This window comes from Dasypus novemcinctus, chromosome 6 (assembly GCF_030445035.2).
Source record: "Dasypus novemcinctus isolate mDasNov1 chromosome 6, mDasNov1.1.hap2, whole genome shotgun sequence".
NCBI classification, from domain to species: domain Eukaryota; kingdom Metazoa; phylum Chordata; class Mammalia; order Cingulata; family Dasypodidae; genus Dasypus; species Dasypus novemcinctus.
Window position 1 is genome coordinate 76,797,493 of NC_080678.1, and position 18,416 is coordinate 76,815,908.

General features: G+C 37.1%; 1 protein-coding gene across 1 annotated transcript in view; it reads left to right on the forward strand.

The window, feature by feature from the left end:
• The first annotated feature begins 548 nt into the window (after positions 1-548).
• The window catches only part of SIRT1 (sirtuin 1), a 29,944-nt gene continuing 12,076 nt past the window's right edge, over positions 549-18,416 (forward strand). Inside the window, exons 1-5 of the mRNA XM_004470507.5 lie at positions 549-1,006; positions 2,265-2,381; positions 8,265-8,506; positions 10,098-10,250; positions 17,489-17,636. Of these exons, the coding sequence (XP_004470564.2) occupies positions 622-1,006; positions 2,265-2,381; positions 8,265-8,506; positions 10,098-10,250; positions 17,489-17,636 (1,045 nt within the window). The 5' untranslated portion in view covers positions 549-621. The remainder of the gene's footprint in view (positions 1,007-2,264; positions 2,382-8,264; positions 8,507-10,097; positions 10,251-17,488; positions 17,637-18,416) is intronic.

An 18,416-nucleotide genomic window follows, 5' to 3' on the forward strand; every position in this document is an offset into this window, starting at 1 on the left:
AATCTACTTCAGTCTACAATAGAGGAAATTAAGCAATCCACTAAGGAGAAAAGCAAAGAAGAAAAAGGAGTTGTCAGACAGGTGCGGGGAGGGAGCTTTCTGTGTCCTTTGTCAAAACGGAAACCACGATCCATCGTATTTCAGAGTGAAGCCTTGGCCAGCTTCATTCCTTTAGCCTCTCAGGAACTTTTAACCCTTAGCTGAAGTTAGACAGGACTGAGGCAGGTAGGGTGTGCACTTCAAGTAGACGAGAATCAAAACTTGAGCCATCCGGGTAGCAGTTAGTTGAGGACCGCTTGAGAAGTTAAAATCGGGGAAGGAGCCCGTTTGGCTGCGCGACGCTCCTGCCACCTAGGGGCGGGGCCGCGAGCCCTGTTCCCTCCCCGCCCCAGCCCAACCCGGATGCCGCGACCCCGCCCGGGCCTCCGCCCCCCACGTGACCCACGGTGTTGTGGTCCGGCCCGCGTGGGTGGCGGGAGCCGCGGAGGGCGGGGGCGACGAGGGGGCGGGTCACGTGACGGGGTTTAAATCTCCCGCAGCCGGAGCCGCGGGGGCGCCAGTGCCGCGCGTCGAGCGAGAGCAGAGGAGGCGAGGGAGGAGGGCCAGAGAGGCAGTTGGAAGATGGCGGACGAGGCGGCGCTCGCCCTTCAGCCCGGCGGGTCCCCCTCTGTGGCGGCGGCCGAGAGGGAGGCCGGGTCGCCGCCAGTAGGGGAGCCGCTCCGGAAGAGGCTGAGGAGAGACGGCCCTGGCTTCGGGCGGACACCGGGCGAGCCCGGAGGGGCGGCCCCAGAGCGTGAGATGCCGGCGGTGGCGGCGCTGTGGCGGGAGGTGCCGGCCGCGGGCGGGGAACGGGAGGCCCAGGAGGCCGGGGCAACAGGAGGAGACAATGGGCCGGGCCTGCAGGCCCTATCCCGGGAGCTGCCGCCGGTCGACGACTTCTACGAAGACGACGACGACGAAGGCGAGGAAGAGGAAGAGGCGGCGGCGGCGGCGATTGGGTACCGAGGTGCGCAGGGCGCGGGCGGCGGGACTGCGCATCCCCTCCTCCCTCCGGGGTCCCTCCTGGCGGGAGGGTGGATGTCTCTGGGGCTAGGCCGGGGGCTCGGGGCCGGGCCCTGCGGCGGCCCCCTCCCCATCTTGCTCCTCCGCCCAGCTGCGCGCCTCCGGGGCCCAGCGTACTCCCTCCCTCCTTCCCTCCGTCGGCGGCCGGCCTGAGAGGCCCTGCGCTTTGCGCAGCCGCAGGCTTGGGAAGCTCTTGCTGTTGGCTTTAAAATAAGTTTTCTCCCCGCTTCTACTCTTTTGGCATATTGCTTTGGTTAAAGATTTTTGCTTCTCTCCGCCCTCTTACCCTTCAAGCTAGACTTAAGTCTGCAACTTTCACCTGTCCCGTTGATCGACCTTTGCGATTGCCTTTTCAAATGGACACCTGTGCAGATTTTTACTTTTTCGGAGTGTCTGTATTTTTTTAACTTGAAGCTTTTACATTTTAAGGAGCAAAGTTGTTTTTAAAAGCATAGCGTATAAAATTTAAAGAACATGGTATTTTTTAAAGGTATTGCTCTTCAGTGATGCAATTAACAGTGGGTATAGAGTATAATAGTACTTTTAAAGTACTTCAAATATATGTATATTCTCTCGCATCATTTTCTTATAATGGTTTTTAAGCCAGGTGTAATCTTCTGTGTGCGTAAATGTCATCCTGAAACACGAATTGACATTTTTCTGGCATCCTTGAAGCAGATGCATTGGTTCTGTATATCATGTCATCCGTGAGGTTTTCCTATTTTGAACTGAGGAGTTTATCTCGGATGTATCAATACTTGTCTCTGCACTGGGGACCGAATTAGTAAAGCAGCCCCTCATTTCAAGAAACTCAGTTTATTATGGGAAACGAATAACACAAAGATATTTTATTATGTCTAGTGTTATATATGTTGGAAGTGCAAATTGCTGTGGTTATATTTGAGTGTCTTATAAATAATTTTTTGACAGTATTCATGAACTCCATTATTTGTGATGACAAAGGCAATCTACTTTTTAAAAAGTAGACTTTATTTCTAGATTTACTTTTAGATTCTGGGCAGAATCCCTAAAGATGAAGTTACTCTTCCTGTAAAGGGTTCAGGATGATCCAGTAGGCATTCTGCAAACACAGTATGAATGTTAAATGCTTTACTCAGTGAAAATCATTGCATCTCACTGTTAGAGGTCTTCATACATTTTAGATGCAGGCAATTTTACATTATTCTTGGTTTCTTTTGCAGATAACCTTCTGTTCGGTGATGAAATTATCACCAATGGCTTTCATTCCTGTGAAAGTGATGAGGATGATAGAGCCTCACATGCAAGCTCTAGTGACTGGACTCCAAGGCCACGGATAGGTACAGTTTAAGAGCTGTGCAACTTCATACACTAAGTGTTATTTGTTTGTATTTTCCTTTTATGCCAGCTAAAGATATAGTTCTGTGCCTTTAGAGCCTAGTGATGAGGTTCTTAGGGGATAGGAAGATTTAATAGACACCTTTCTCTCCTACTGTCCAACTAGCCCACTTATATTCCTTATTTTTTCTTCTTGACAAGCTATGTATTTTACTTATCTTTTCTATGGTCTGCTTCCTCTGCTAGAATGAATATAAGCTCCATGGAGGCTGGGAAATTTGATCATTTGTGTATTTCTCTTTTGGATCTAATGATCCAGAAAAGTAACCTGGATCCTTAGTAGGCACTCATTAAATATTTATTAAATATGTGAATGAAATGGGAAAGTATTTTGAAGTAAAGAACACTATCAGGCTTATTAAAATTTTTTATTGTGTAAAGGGTAAACAGCATTGTTCTGAGGTACTGACAGTGAATCCTACACTCAAAGTCATATGTTAGTGACAATGGCACCTGCAATCCAATATTTTCTAACATAAACCACATTAGGGCAATATACACAGGCTTATAGATACGATCTGTGGCAGTCTTTAGAAGGAAACAGCATTATGATACATTCAAGTGAAACACACGAAATGTATATATTAAGGATATGCACTGAAATGTTAATAGTAATTATCCCTGTGAGGTGGGGTTATAAAAATGACTTTTTATAAAATCTTATATTTGATGTATTTTTCCCCCAACCCACCCTATTATTGTGATATCATTTATTCATGAACACACATAAACAATAAGTATATAATAAAAGTTGTGAACTTATGAAGGAAACATGCATAACATCATAACAGGGGTCCCCATACATCACTCCACCACCAACAACTTGTGCTGTTGTGAGACATTTGTTAAAAGTTATGAAAGAATATTGTCAAAATCTTATAATTAATTGTAGACCTTACCTTATTTGGTGTATTTTTTCCCCAACCAACACCATTATAATTTGTTAGGTATATTTTTAGGACAGAAGTTGTAAATTTACAAAACAATCGTGCACATGTGCAGAATTCCCATATAACACCCCTCCATCAACACACCACACTGTGGTGTAACATTTGTTACAGATTATAAGGTGCTATCGTCAGACTACCACCAGGTCCATAGTGTATTTTTGGCACACTATAGACCTTTTCCCATACTCCCCCATTATCAACACAGTACATCTTTGATATAGATGCGTAAATGTTACATTACTGTTAACCACAGTCCATAAGTCACTCCAGTTGTATTTATCCCCTCCTTCATATTCCCACCACCCTGCACTAGTGATGTGCATCTGCTCTAGCTCACAAAGGACCCTCTTGCAGCTATACCATCAACCACAATTCTCATTCATCTCAGGGTTTAGTCTTATTCAGTCCCTAGATTATTCTCTAGCTTTTTTTCAATTGGCATTTACATCCCTAGGCTATACCTTACAGCCACGTTCCCATTTATAAACCACCTATTACTAATTATAATGTGTTACCATCAACACTGCATTTCCATACTTTTACAATAAAGTTAATCAAAATTTCTGCATACATTAAACATCAGTAGTCCATCGCAGTTCTCCTCTTATCTCCTTTAAGAATCCACCACCTCCCACCAGGTTTTAAAAATGTTTTCCTACATTTTCTATTAAAAGGTTTATGGTTGCTTTTATATTTAGGTTTTCGATGCATTTTGAGTTAATTTTTGTATAAGGTGTGAGATGGGGATCCTCTTTCCTTCTTTTGGCTACGGATATCCAGTTCTTTCAGCACCATTTGTTGAATGGACTGTTAAGCCCCTGCTGGGTGGATTTGACAGGCTAGTCATAGATCACTTGACCATACATGTGATGGTCTGTTTCTGAACCATCAATTTGGTTCCATTGTCTGTGTGTCTGTCTTTATGCCAGTACCATGCTCTTTTTTACCATTGTAGCTAGGTAATGTGATTTAAGGTCTGGAAGTGAGAGTCCGCCAACTTGGCTTTTCCTTCTTATGATATGTCTGACTGTTTAGGACCCCTTACCCTTCCAAATAAACTTGATAATTGTGTTTTCCATTTATTTTTAAAAATGTTTGTGAAATTTTTATCAGGATTACTTTGAATCTGTATATAAATTTGGGTAGAATTGACATCTTTTTTTTTTTTTTAAGATTTATTTTTTTATTTATTTCCTTCCCCCCCCCCCCCCCCCGCCACCCAGTTGTCTGTTCTCTGTGTCCATTTGCTGTGTGTTCTTCTGTGACCGCTTCTATCCTTATCAGCAGCATCAGGGATCTTGTGTTTCTTTTTGTTGGGTCATCTTGTTGTGTCAGCTCTCCGTGTGTGCGGTGCCATTCCTGGGCAGGCTGCACTTTCTTTCGCGGTAGGCAGATCTCCATACGGGGCGCACTCCTTGCTTTGCACACATCAGCACTGCACATGGGCCAGCTCTACACACGTCAAGGGGGCCCGGGGGGCCAAGTCTGCTTCCCGAATTGACATCTTAATGATATTTAGCCTTCCGGTCCATGAGCATGGAATGTTCTTCCAATTATTTAGGTCTTCTTTGATTTCTTTAACAATGAGTAGTTTTTTGAATACAAGTGTATTACATCATTGGTTAAGTTTATTCCTAAATATTTATTTGTCACTATTGTAAATAGAATTTGTTTTTTTCTGACTGCTCAGATTTTTTTTTTCTGACTCCTCAGATTGTGCGTTACTGATGTCTTTTAAAGCCTGTTTCATCTGATATAAATATAGCTACTCTGGCTTTTTGTTGTTGTTTTACTGCATGCGTGGAATACCTTTTTCCAGCCTTTCACTCTCAGTCTGTTCATATCCTTGAGTCTAAGCAAGTCTCTTGCAGACAGCATATAGGTGGCTTATTTTCTTATCCATTCTGCCAGTCTGTGTCTTTTGATTGGGGAGTTTACTCCATTAACATTCAATGTTATTATTGTAAAAGCAGTTCTTATTTCACCCATTTTAACCTTTGGGTTTTATCTGTCATATTTTATTTTCACCACTCTTTTGAGACTTTTAGTTGCTTTTAGTGATGTAATCTTCATTTCTAGACTCTCTTCCAAGCTTCTCCTGTCTTATTTTTTTAGACAATAGCACGCTCTTTAGTATTCCCTGCAAAGCTGTTATCTTGGTTACAAATGCTCTGTTTCTGTTTATCTGTGAATATTCTAAACTCACCCTCATTTTTGAAAGACAGTCCTGCCTTGGCAGTTTTTCTCTTGCAGTATCATAAATATAACATACCACTGTCTTTTTGCCTCCAAGGTTTCTGATGAGAAATCTGCATTTAATCTTATTGGATATCCCTTATATTTTATGCATTGCTTTTCTTCTGCTGTTCTTAGAATTCTGTCTGTCTTTGGCATTTGATATTCTGATTAGTATGTGTCTTGAAGTTGGCCTATTTGGATTTATTTGGATGGGAGTATGTTGCGTTTCTTAGACATGGATATCTATATCCTTCAGTAGGGTTGGGAAATTTTCTACCACTGTTTCTTCAAATATTCCTTCTGCCCCTTTTCCATCTCTTCTCCTTCTGGGACATCCATGACACATAGGTTTGCATGTCTTTTGCCATCATTTAGTTCCCTGAGACCTTGTTCAATTTTTTCCATCTTATCTGTTCTTTGTACATTCATTTTTTAGAGACCATGTCTTCAATCTTCTGATCCTTTCTTCTGAACTCAAATCTTGCTAATATTTGATTCTAGTGTATTTTTAATTTCATATCCTGCATCTTTCATTTCCATAAGATCTGCTATTTTTCTATTTATGTTTTTAAATTCTTCTTTGTGCTATCTAATGTCTTTTTATTTTTTTATTTTTCAAACTTTAAAAAAAAATTATGGAAGTTTTTTTTTCTTTTTTTTAAAAAAGATTCATTTATTTATTTTATTTCTCTCGCCTTCCCACCCCCCACCCCTGTGTCTGTTCTCTGTGTCTGTTTGCTGAGTGTTCTTCTTTGTCGCTTCTGTTGTCAGCGGCACGGGAATCTATGTTTCTTTTTGTTGTGTCATCTTGCTCTGTCAGCTCTTCGTGTGTGCGGCGCCATTCCTGGGCAGGCTGAACTTTATTTCGCGCTGGGCGGCTCTCCTTACGGTGTGCACTCCTTGTGCGTGGGGCTCCCCTACGCGGGGGACACCCCTGCGTGGCACGGCACTCCTTGTGCGCATTAGCACTGTGCATGGGCCAGCTCCACACGGGTCAAGGAGGCCCGGGGTTTGAACCACAGACCTCCCATGTGGTAGGCGGACGCCCTAACCACTGGGCCAAGTCCGCTTCCCCTAATGTCTTTTTAATATCCTTAATCTCTTTAGCCATCTCTTTGAATTTATTAGGATTTGTTTGAACATCTATGATTAGTTGTCTCAACTCTTTTATGCCATCTGAAGGCTTATCTTGTTCCTTTAACTGGGCCATATCTTCCTGTTTCTTGGTGTGGATTGTAATTTTTTTTTTGGTATCTTGGTATCTGGCTGACTAGATGTATTTATTCTGGGAGCAGTATCTCTTTAGTTTAAGGGTTTCTTGCCCTTTTTTCCCCTTGCTGGGTATGTAGTAGGAGGCAGGGATGTAGTTGGCACTGTAAACTGTGGAGCCTCAAACTGCCCTCATTGCCCCAGGGACCAAGGAAGCTTCTCCCAACTTTCTCCTATGCCAGGGGTATGGACAGAGCCACAGCTTTGTGGAGTAATCCAAGTCATATAGGCCTAGACTGTAGTTGCCCAAAGAGACTGATGAAACTTCTCCCTTGTCTGGGGTAGGGATGGAGCTGCAGGTGTGGGCAGCAGTCTATGCTGTGTGTATCCAAAATGACCATGGTTGCCCCAATAGACTTCTGACTATCAAGTCTGTGCCTGCCCAATTCACCTGTAGTTACCCAGAGAGGCTGGGGCAGGGTCTTCCAGCTTCCTCCTTGCCAGAAGTGGGGCTGGGGCTTAAGCTAGAGCTGCAGTCCTAACTGAATGGAAAGAAGCCAGTCCCTACCAACACTGTGATTTTCAGTCCTTCCTGCTTCCCCTTGTGCCAAGTGCAGAGTTAAGATGGCAGCTACTGGCCTCTTTCTGACTTGAACAGGTCAAACTTTAGCTATTCTTAGGATTATACGTTAGCTCTCTAAATTTACTAACCAGTAGCCGAGCCATCTCTTCATTCCCGGTTTTAGGATGTGAGGCTTCCAGTTCCAGCCACGCAACAGCTCCCGAGGCAACTTGTGTGGAGAATGGGCATTCTCCTTCCATTCTTTTAAGGATGTTGCAGGAAGTTTTTTTGGTCTCCTGGAGTCCCCAGACAGGTGCTTTAGATAGCTCTGGGTGATTACTAACTGCCCTGTAGCAGGAGCTGTTTCTAGGAGCTCCTTACTCTGCAGTCATCTTGCTGGTTGTCTCAAACTATCAGATTTTTTTTTTCCCTTTTGCTTCATCTTTCTTTATATCCTTAATGATAAATAGTATCAGCTTTCAGGACTGGTGATGAGATCTTTTCTACAGTGATTTGTACCCTTTTATAAATACTTTTGTAATTATTTTTGGTGTATCTTTCTAGATTTGCCATTAAAAAATTCCTGTAGTAATTATTTTGAATCTTCAGATACATACTTGATATTTTATGACTCAAGGGACCAGCCCAACTTTTTAGTTAGGTCTCCCTTTTGCCAGTTGATAAAACTCATTACATCTCAGCAGGATATAGCTTTAGCTCTGAGGACGTCTTGAGAATGAAATACCTTTAAATTGCCTTTTCTTCATTTGCATAAAAAATCTTGCAGATTGCTAACTTGTTATTTCAGGAATATTTTTAATTACTTGGAAGTGGATTTTCTCTAAGTCTGTTTCCCCTTCATATAGGTCCATATACTTTTGTTCAGCAACATCTCATGATTGGCACAGACCCTCGAACAATTCTTAAAGATTTACTACCAGAAACAATTCCTCCACCTGACTTGGATGATATGACATTGTGGCAGATCGTTATTAATATCCTTTCAGAACCACCAAAAAGGAAAAAAAGAAAAGATATTAATACAATTGAAGATGCTGTGAAATTACTGCAAGAGTGCAAAAAAATAATTGTTCTAACAGGAGCTGGGGTATGTAAGATATATTAAACACTAGTAAAAGTGGGAAGGGGGAGGTGCATGTTTTTTCTTATACCTTTTCTAATTAAGAAATACTTTTCTGGTTTAGAATTTATCCTTACATGATAATTAAATGTGTGTTTGGAAACTGATAAAAAGTGAGTACAGCAGCAATTGCTAAATTTTTTCAGTTTTTTAAAAACCTCTCCAATAACCTTAAAAAATCTTTGCTTCTGTTTATCTGTAGCACAGTAGGTAAGTTGCATTAAGCCTTTTTACCTATATTAAACCATAGCTCCTAAAGGAGTTGAAGGAACTGATTGTGTTAAGGTATATCAGGGTGTGGTGGAGAAATTGGAGAACTGGATACATGCTTGGTCGTCATAGGGAAACAGGAACCTAAATGACAGTCACAAGTAAAAAAGTATTGAGAAGGTAACAGATCCTTGCCTCCCCTCCATTTTAACTTGAGGTGATGTGTTTGTGGTTTTTCATTTCAGCATTTTTCATTTTTACCTTCTTTAGGGATGCAGTTAAGTAGTAGCCACCTAAATTTTTTAAGTATGTGTGCTGAATAAAGAGTATGTTTACATGTTATGTTTGTGACCAGAGCAACTCCTGGAGTAAAATCCAGTCCTGCTTTCTTACACTTAGAGAGCTCTGACCATTTTAGATGGTCATCAGGAAGAGTAATGATTCACTTCCAGATGTGATTTGGACAATTTTGTTTTACTCGGAGATCAAAGTTGAGTCAATTTTGGGAAAATTGTGAAACAAAATAATAACTTCTGAAATCCCTATGTGAATTTTAAGGATTTATTTGTAGAAAACATATAGAGTCTAAATCTTTTTTTAAAAAGCAGATTTTTTAAGGTAAATTCACATTCCATACAATCAGTGGCTTTTAGTATAATCACAGTATTGTACAATTCATCACCACAAAAAATTTTAGAACAATCTAATTATTCCTCAGTCAACTCCCACACCCTTTAGCAGTTACCACACAATCCTCCTATCCTCTAGCCCTACAAAACCACTAATCTAATTCCATCTTTATGAATTGATTTATATTTACATTTTATTATAAGTGGAATCATGCAGTATGTAATATTTTGTGCCTGGTTTCTTTCCACATCTATTTTTAAATATTAAGAATTGAAATACTGTACAACATAGTTTTTAAATAAAATACAGAAATCTAGTATTCTTGAGGTAATATCCTGATGAGACATTTCTTTGGAAAACCTTGATTGTGATAGAAATTCTTGTCTGCTTTCTATTTAAAGTAACTTGTTTAAATTTGTTTACTCCTTTATCTTAATCAAATTGCAGTTGCTTCAGTTTTGTTAGCTAAATGCTTTAAGGTTTAAAAGTAGCCTGACTTTCTTAATCTCCATACAATCAGGAATATAGGATAGATTTAGTTATATTGGTTTATTTGGGTTTTCTTTCTTTTCAGAATTAGAATAAGGTAATTTCTGTTACCCCAAAGAAATTTCAATTTTTTAAATTGGAAATTTTCTTTTTCAGTTGTATAGTAAGTGAGCTAGTAATTGTAAAGATAGAGAAATTAATTGTACAAATTATGCCATGCGTATTTCAGGTGTCTGTTTCCTGTGGAATACCTGACTTCAGGTCGAGAGATGGTATTTATGCACGCCTTGCAATAGACTTCCCAGACCTTCCAGATCCTCAAGCAATGTTTGATATTGAATATTTCAGAAAGGATCCAAGACCATTCTTCAAGTTTGCAAAGGTACTGTAAACTCATCTAGTTGTTCTTTCGGCCTCCTCTGGTGAAAAAATACTTTGTTCATATATGGACTTAAGTTTACCGTTTATTGTCTAATAAAATGAGCACTAGTACTGTGTTGCAAATTAAGATCAGTGAATTAAAACAGTCATTACATTCTGTATTTCTTGCTTCCCAGAAGGAAGTATCATTCATTTTTTCTTCATTTTAGGATTAAGCTTATTTCCAAAGAAGAGACTATTACATGTTTTTCAAATGTGCATTTCAGTTATGGCCTTTATTTGTATTGTATTGCCTAGTGTTTTTGAGAGATTAGTAGGCAATATAGAAGTAATATCACTGTTTTTATTTTTAATATTTTTTTGTGAATCTTCAAAATAGTTATAACATCCATTTATTGTGTTTTGTAGTAGACAGTTTTAACACATATTTTGCCTGAAAATTCATTTTGTGATTAGGAGTGGAGAAGATTCTGAGGTTGCCTGCTTGTCAACAGATTACAAAGGAGTCTTTTTCTGCTCTAGAGTATCTTAGAGCTACACATTTCAGTTTGGAAGACACTAGCCACATCAGGCAATTGAGTACTCAAAATGTGTTAAGATATGCTATAAGTATGAAAAACATATTAGATATTGAAGAGCTAATACAGAAAAAGAATACAAAATATATCATTAGTAAATTTTATATTAATATATGTGGAAATGATAATACTTTTGAAATTGGGTAAAATAAAATATTTATTATTAATTTTACCCTTTCTTAACTTTCAAAATGTGGTTACTAGAAAAATTTAAATTACATACAGGGCTTGCCTTGTATTTTGATTGGACATTGCTGCTCTGGAGTACAAAATTTAATATGTACCATTCCCAAAAAGGGTTTTGCTAATAGACCTTTTTGGCCTTTTCTTTAGATTATTTTTATGGAAAGAAATTGTCAAGTTGTTACTGTTAATCTTCAATATATGTGAAAGGATCTTTATTTAGTGAATCTGGAAACTAAAATGATAAACCTGATTTTAATTAAAGGTTGACTTCAACTGCGTTCATACGATGTAGTCTATATAACTATAGAGCAAAACTGCTAATTCAGAATAAATGGGATTAGTTTAATTGGTGTCTATCATTAAATTTGTTTCATGCAAGTGTATTATATAAATGGGTATTAGAGTAAAATGGAAAAATTAATGTAGAAAATCCTTGAATATGATTTAAATGCTAAAACTGAATTTGAAATATATATATTTTAGGAGTATATTGAATCTTTCCATCAACTTGAAATAATAAGAATTTTGAACTTCACATATCAGCATAGTGATGGTCATCTATATCTAGCCTGTAGTTTCAAGTTTCTTCTCTCTCAGGACTTAGGAAGAGAGTTTCTAAAGTAATCAGTGTTGGGATTTTTACCATGGGACAAAAGACACCTGGATCACATCTGTTTTGTTCTGTTTTTTAATTACAAGATTATTAGGGAAGATTTAGTATTTTGAAATTGGTGCTAGTGGTACTACTGATTGGCTTTGAAGACCAATGAAATACCTCGTAGTCATGCAGGTTTCCTAAGTTGGATCTAGGACACTGGTATTATACCTCTAGTTAGTAGAAATTGACCTTTTAGAAGGCCAGCAGGTAACTGGAAATGGCTTTGATGTAATCTAATAAAAGCTTTTTGCTCAAATTCTGTGTTCTGAGGAAACAACATGCTGCCAAAACTCACTTCTTTGTCAGCTTTTTTCTATCCTATAATGATCTACTTTGGTAGATACTATATTACCTATTGAAGTTACAACCTAAAATTTAATGTTCTATTTTTTTGGCAGCAATTTTTAATATATATTTTTAAAATGGTAACCTGACACTTGGAAAACTATGTGGTAACGTAGAAATAGCAAAGTGAGAAGGATTGTAAATTTAGCTGTCTAGCATACAAACTGGGTATTCAATTTTAGCTTACTCTGGCTTTGACATGCAAGAATCTGTAGAAGCAATTAAGAATTACTCTGATTAAGAAAAATTCTAATAACTTTTTAAAAGTACTTATTAGAAATCTAGACAGCTCTTAAGAGAAAATAGAATATATAAATTAGGTAAAAATAGCACACTATTATGTTCCCGTGCTCTTAATCACTATGTACAGATATACCACGTGGAAGAAGGAAAAGGTGGGGCTGGGTAGGCTGGTAGTTTTTTCACTTCTCCATAAAATGGAAAAAATTTTGTGTGTATTTTTATTTTTAGTAAACTGAAAATAATTAAATCTAATCATTTAGAAAATTGCATCCTCTCCCAATTCTATTGTTACAAATTTAATTTTGCTTGATTGCTTTTCTGAGTTTTGATTTAATTTATGGTAAGTGCTATATAAACTAATTAACCTTTATATAATTCTTTGCCCATACTTTAAACGTCACAGTAGGAATTGACTAAAAGGAAGCTTCTAGTTGCTGAAATAGTCCTTAAAATTAATAATAATAGGTAGGAGAGACAATATTGACGTAATTTGTGTTTAAGAATTAATACCTAAGCTTTAATACCTATCACTGTAATAGGCAGAAAGTTCATTAAAATGACTTATGATTTTTTACTAATTATGAGAGGAAATGAATTTAGTATAAAGCCATGAATAGAAAAGAAATATTATCAGTGAAATTTAGACATTGGAAGGAAAGGGAGAATTCCTATACCATATATCAAACCTTCGATTGAATTTTGAGAAAAAAATTAGATTTAGAAATTCCAAGTAATGGAGGGAGAGTTGTATTAAAGAGGTTACTGGCCCATTAGAGCAGTTTCCCAACCTTGGCACTTGGCATTTTGGGGGTGGGAGAGGTGGGTGTGTTTGGGGGGGAGGTGAGTAAGAGAGGGGTCGACCTATGCATTGTAGGATGTTTGGTAGCATCTCTACCAAACATGCACTAGATGGTAGCATGCACTAGATGGCAGTAGCACTCCCTCAGTCCTGGTATCAAAAATGTCTCCAGGCATTGTAAAATATGACCCCTGCAGGATTGAACAACGCTTCATTATGGTGTGCCTAGCTATGGTACCACTGTGAATTCTTTCACACAGGAGTAGTTGAGGCTAATTATAAAGCCACACTTATGTCTATAGCTATGTTCTGAACTATTTGCATAATAAGGACTTAAATTGATAATGAGTTGTGAACGTAGTTCTCGGGAGCCTAAAATATTTCACTGAAGGTGAATGGTTGTATATAGGCAGTGAAGGTGAAACTGATTCAGTATGTATAAAATGACTTTAAAAAAAAAAATTATAGTTGCTAGTCCATATTGAATTTAGTGAATATTATTTCCTAAAGTGATTAAAACTCAGGAAAAAGAAATATGAACTGACATTTTATGACTTAGTGTCAAAAATATATTTTGTACACATTATTTTCAAAAATATACTTTATTTGTATATATTTTATTTAATATGTTTGCTATATTTTATTGCTTTGATAAGGTACAGATTATATAGTTATAGAGAGAAGGATTTAAAGCAATCTTATTACCTAAAAAAATTTAAACAGTAAAGATAAAGGGAAAAAAAACACGTTATACCATGTGTATTTGGATTACCTATTATAAATGTAAGTATGATACAACTGGATATTAATTTTTGTCACAAAAATGGGATATAATGTTCATTAAAAGGTATACTGTAATTAATCCCCCAAGTGTACATTTTGGATGTTTCTTACTACTTTCTGATATAATTTACCTTTTAGCTATGTCTCCAGTGTTCTTAGATTAGATTCTTGAAAGTGAAATTACTAGTTCACTTTTCCTAAGGCTCCTGGAAAGCCTTAACTATGAACTTAAATATGAAAACATATTCCCACCAGAAGTGTACTTAACACATCTCTGTCTGCCGAACACTACAATACACTATTAGCATGAAAATATTTTTAAAAATGTAAATATACATGATTTTAAAAGAAATTCAAACAGTATAAAACATTAAAAGTCAGTCTGCCTCTCCCTTCAGTCTTCCCTATGTATAGCCTCTAATCTCTCTCTCCCCCGAGCAGGTCCCCCTTGGTTATCCTGGTAAATCATTTTCTTGGGTTTCCTTCCAGAAAAGAGAAATGGAGTATACTAGTTGGTGGGAGGTGAAATATTATTTGGCCCTGTGTGGAAAAAGTTTGCTGACCTCTGGGTTGCTAAGGGAACTGGATTGTTAAAAAAAATGCAGTTGAATTTGTCACATTACTGACTTTATCAATAATAAAGTTTTTTGGTTTTGTTTTTTTAGGAGGTTAGGGATTGAACCTGGGACCTTGTACATGTGAGGCAGGCATTCAACCCCTGAGCTACATCCACTCCCCCAGTAATAAGTATTGATTAGGTAGAATACTGCATAGTCTTTTCAAGTGTGGTTTTGTGGAATGAATGAAACAAGATAAGGGATTATGAGGATTTTCTTGACAAGGATTGATCTTTTGGCAGCATGGAGAATTTAGGTTCTATTTTCTACTCACTGCTGCTTCCTCTGCTCTGTAAGGGGAGGTACATATTAGCAAACATTGACATCTCCAAAATGAAGAATCCTGCCTTTGACTGGGGTCTCCTACTGAAATTGCTAGCAAATTTAGGGAGAAAGAAAGCAGAATTAGCATCTCTGGGGGAAAACCATTATTTCTGAATGAGAACCCACCATGATAGATCATTTTCTTTGCTTTAATTTTGACCACAGTGGTTACCAGTAGGCAGTTACTGTATTGTATGCTTGTTTCTGGACACAGCTGTGTAGCAGGGTGTCTTTTTTATAGCGTTTTGAGCCATCGATGCCACTCTGTTTCCTCTTTAAATCTATAAGGATCCTTGCGCTTTGTTGCATTAACAGACTAACCCAGCCCATGTGATTGGCTCCTTTACTAAGGTTTTAGGATGTTTAGATCTGGGTGGCCTGCCTTATTTCTCTTTTAGAGTCACAACTCCAGCATTTCTATCAGAAAGTCATATCCCCAGCCATTTGGTTTTTGGCAAACTTTTCATGTTGAGAGTCTGTCTTAGGAGTTGTTTCTGTTAAAACTGTCCTTTTAGAGTATACTTTTTTTTTCATGATTTCAGATTATATCTCTTAGTTTGAAGCCATATTTAAGTTTAATGATTCAGACACAGTTCACTTCATATTTGAGAGATAAAATGCAAATTACATAAGTTCTTGCGCATAAAATGTAGGTTTTAAAAAATAAAAAGTTCTTTATAAATTATCCCAGACTATTGGAATTAAGGCCTAATCTACCCTGAACTAATATGGATTGGATGTGAGGGGAAACAAGTATAGAGCTAAATTTAGTGTCCCATATATCTTTGTGCTTCTTACCCTCTCCTGTAGTAAAAGTGGGGTGAGATGGATATGAGGTGGTAGTAAGGCACAAGAGTTAATTTCAAGGAGGTGGAGACTTGGCAGTCCTCCCTGACCATATTCTGAAGTTAGGTGTTCCCTTCTTGTTCAGTGTTTGGCATGCCATCATCACTTTTCCCTGCTACTTTAACTCATATTTTTTCTGTTGCCTGGCATGTTCTAGTATTTATTAAAATACAGCTCTTTCCAGAGGGAGCTTTAATAAAATATTGTCATGTTTAATCTCCTGAATGTAAATGTACCAGAACAAAACATCCTGGGAAGAAAGCAATGGTTAGTTTAGTACAAATGCAATATTCCAAAACATAATACCCATGTGTGGAGCTTTTCCTGTAACTTTGTGTAAAATGTCAAATGTGTTTTTTCAGTTTTCTGTAAACATTGGCTTTAATTAGCTTTTCACTCCCATATGCATTGTCCTTTTTAAAAAAAAGTTATCCATGAAAGTTATCTAGGATAAAATTTTCAATGTAAGGCAGAATTGTTGGATTTTTGTATAAAAGATTATCAGCAACATGTGGACATGTATGTGATAGTCATTATAATGGCATTTGTTTATTTAAAATTTTTATCTAAAAGTATTCCTCTGAGTGGTAGATACATTTTTTAAAGTTTTGAAATAATAGGTAAAAAGTGAAGTCATCTATAATCTCATTATTAAACTTTTTTGTATAGCATCAGAAGCAGAAGTTCCTACAGCCATTTACAACCTGTTTGAGTCCTTGATTTGATTGATGTTTATATGGACATATCTAAATACATGTGCCTATAATTTCCCTTTTGTTTAATAAAAACAACAAAACCTATACACACTGGTAACTAACTTGATTTTCTCATGTGTGACTTCAAGGTCAGTGCATCTAGACCTCCCTCATTCTTTTTAATGGCTGCATATTAATCCACTATAATGGATGTACCCTTTTCATACAACCATTCCTACTGTATTATTGGACATATGGTTGTATATAGTTTTTGCTAGATTGTGATAGGATAGAACCTGTAATGAATGAATGGTAAGGAAGTAAGTAGATAGCACTGCTACTTGGAAGAAAAAGTAGAGAAGAAACTTCCTTTGCCATAGTCACTTATTGGTGAAATTTAATAAAAGAACACTGTCAAAAGTTGGGAGGACCAAAATTGATACTTTTTCTCTGATCTTTTTGCCATGTGTATATCTGAATTCTTTGTTTTTAAAGAAGAAACAGCATTGAAGCATTATTTGGGGGGAAAAACACACACACAAAATCCAGCAACTCAGCATTCATGAGCAACTCTATACTATACCAGTATGTGCCTGTGCAGTGGAAGGAAAACAATTTTGGTAAGGAATTAAAACTTTAGCTTTAAACTTCCAACAGGTTGATATTTATAATGAATGACAAATCAAAACTTTTTCATTTTATGTTGACAGTGCCTTTTTTTTTTTTAGTTAAAAAAGGTCTCTCACCATACCTTTGATATCTGTAATTTCAGTTTTCACTTTTTTCTCTTTTTTCCTTAAAAAAAATCTGAATTTGCAGCCAGCAAAAATCAGTTAAATCTTAAGGTGTGTATTACTTTTGACTTATTAAGATATCTATAACAATTATTACGGATGTTTATGGGTACTTTATCCTTTTCTTCAAGGGACCAAGTTCACTAATTCCTGAATTATATATATACTACAATAATAACCCTTTTGTAGGTGTGTTGCATCCATCTAGATACTTTCAAATATGTATTTTGTTTTTAAAATTATTTTACATGGGGAAATTATCATTCGTAGTTTTACTGGATCAAAAGGATTTTATTTATTGAACCTAAATATGACATTTGGTATATTTATTTCTTTAATGTAAACTTTTTTCTACTTTTTGCATTATATAGGAAATATATCCCGGACAGTTCCAACCATCTCTTTGTCACAAATTCATAGCCTTGTCAGATAAGGAAGGAAAACTACTTCGCAACTATACTCAGAACATAGATACACTGGAACAGGTTGCAGGAATCCAAAGGATAATTCAGTGTCACGGTTGGTAAACTTCAGAATTGTGCTTTTCCTGAATTGCAGAAACATTTTTCCATAATTTAGTTAGTTTTATAGGAAAAAATAGGATTATAAAGTAGGCTGCATTCCAGGAATAGAGTTTAAGCATTATTATTTAACATGTTAATCAGTTGTAGATAACCTAAGAAAAGTAGAATGCATAAAATGAAACCAAATGTCTTGACTTTGATTAATTGCATGAAACATAAGATATTAAGGTACTTTTTGGATTTAAAAAGACATTGCAGTTGCATGCTGTTAATTTTTTTTAAAGAACCTTTTCTTATCACAAAAGTAAGAAGCAGATGGGGAACAGATGTAGCTCAGTGGTTGTGTGCCAGCTTCCTATGTACAAAGTCCTGGGTTCAATCCCTGGTACCTCCTTAAAAAAACGTATATTGACTATGTAGGAAGAAACATGGTATCTTTAATTTATAAAACCAAAGGAACTGTAGTTCAGATATTACAGGATTAATAAATTTAGAAGAGTTTAAATCTAAAACAAGAGGTATGAACTATTAAACTGTTTAACCATTAAGCATTTTTCTAAGTGTCTAAAAGTGTTTTTAAAACACAGTTGTTGAGCTAAGGTAATAAATTGTAACCTTCCAATTCCAAGAAGTTGGTTTACTTTTTATTAAATGAGTAGCTTGTAAGGAGGCATCATTCTATCCTTGTCTTAGCAGTTGAGAATTTGCTTCTCTTCTTATTTAAATACTGGGTTTTTTTATTTTTTAAAAGTTTTCTTCCCTTAGATTCTTTCAT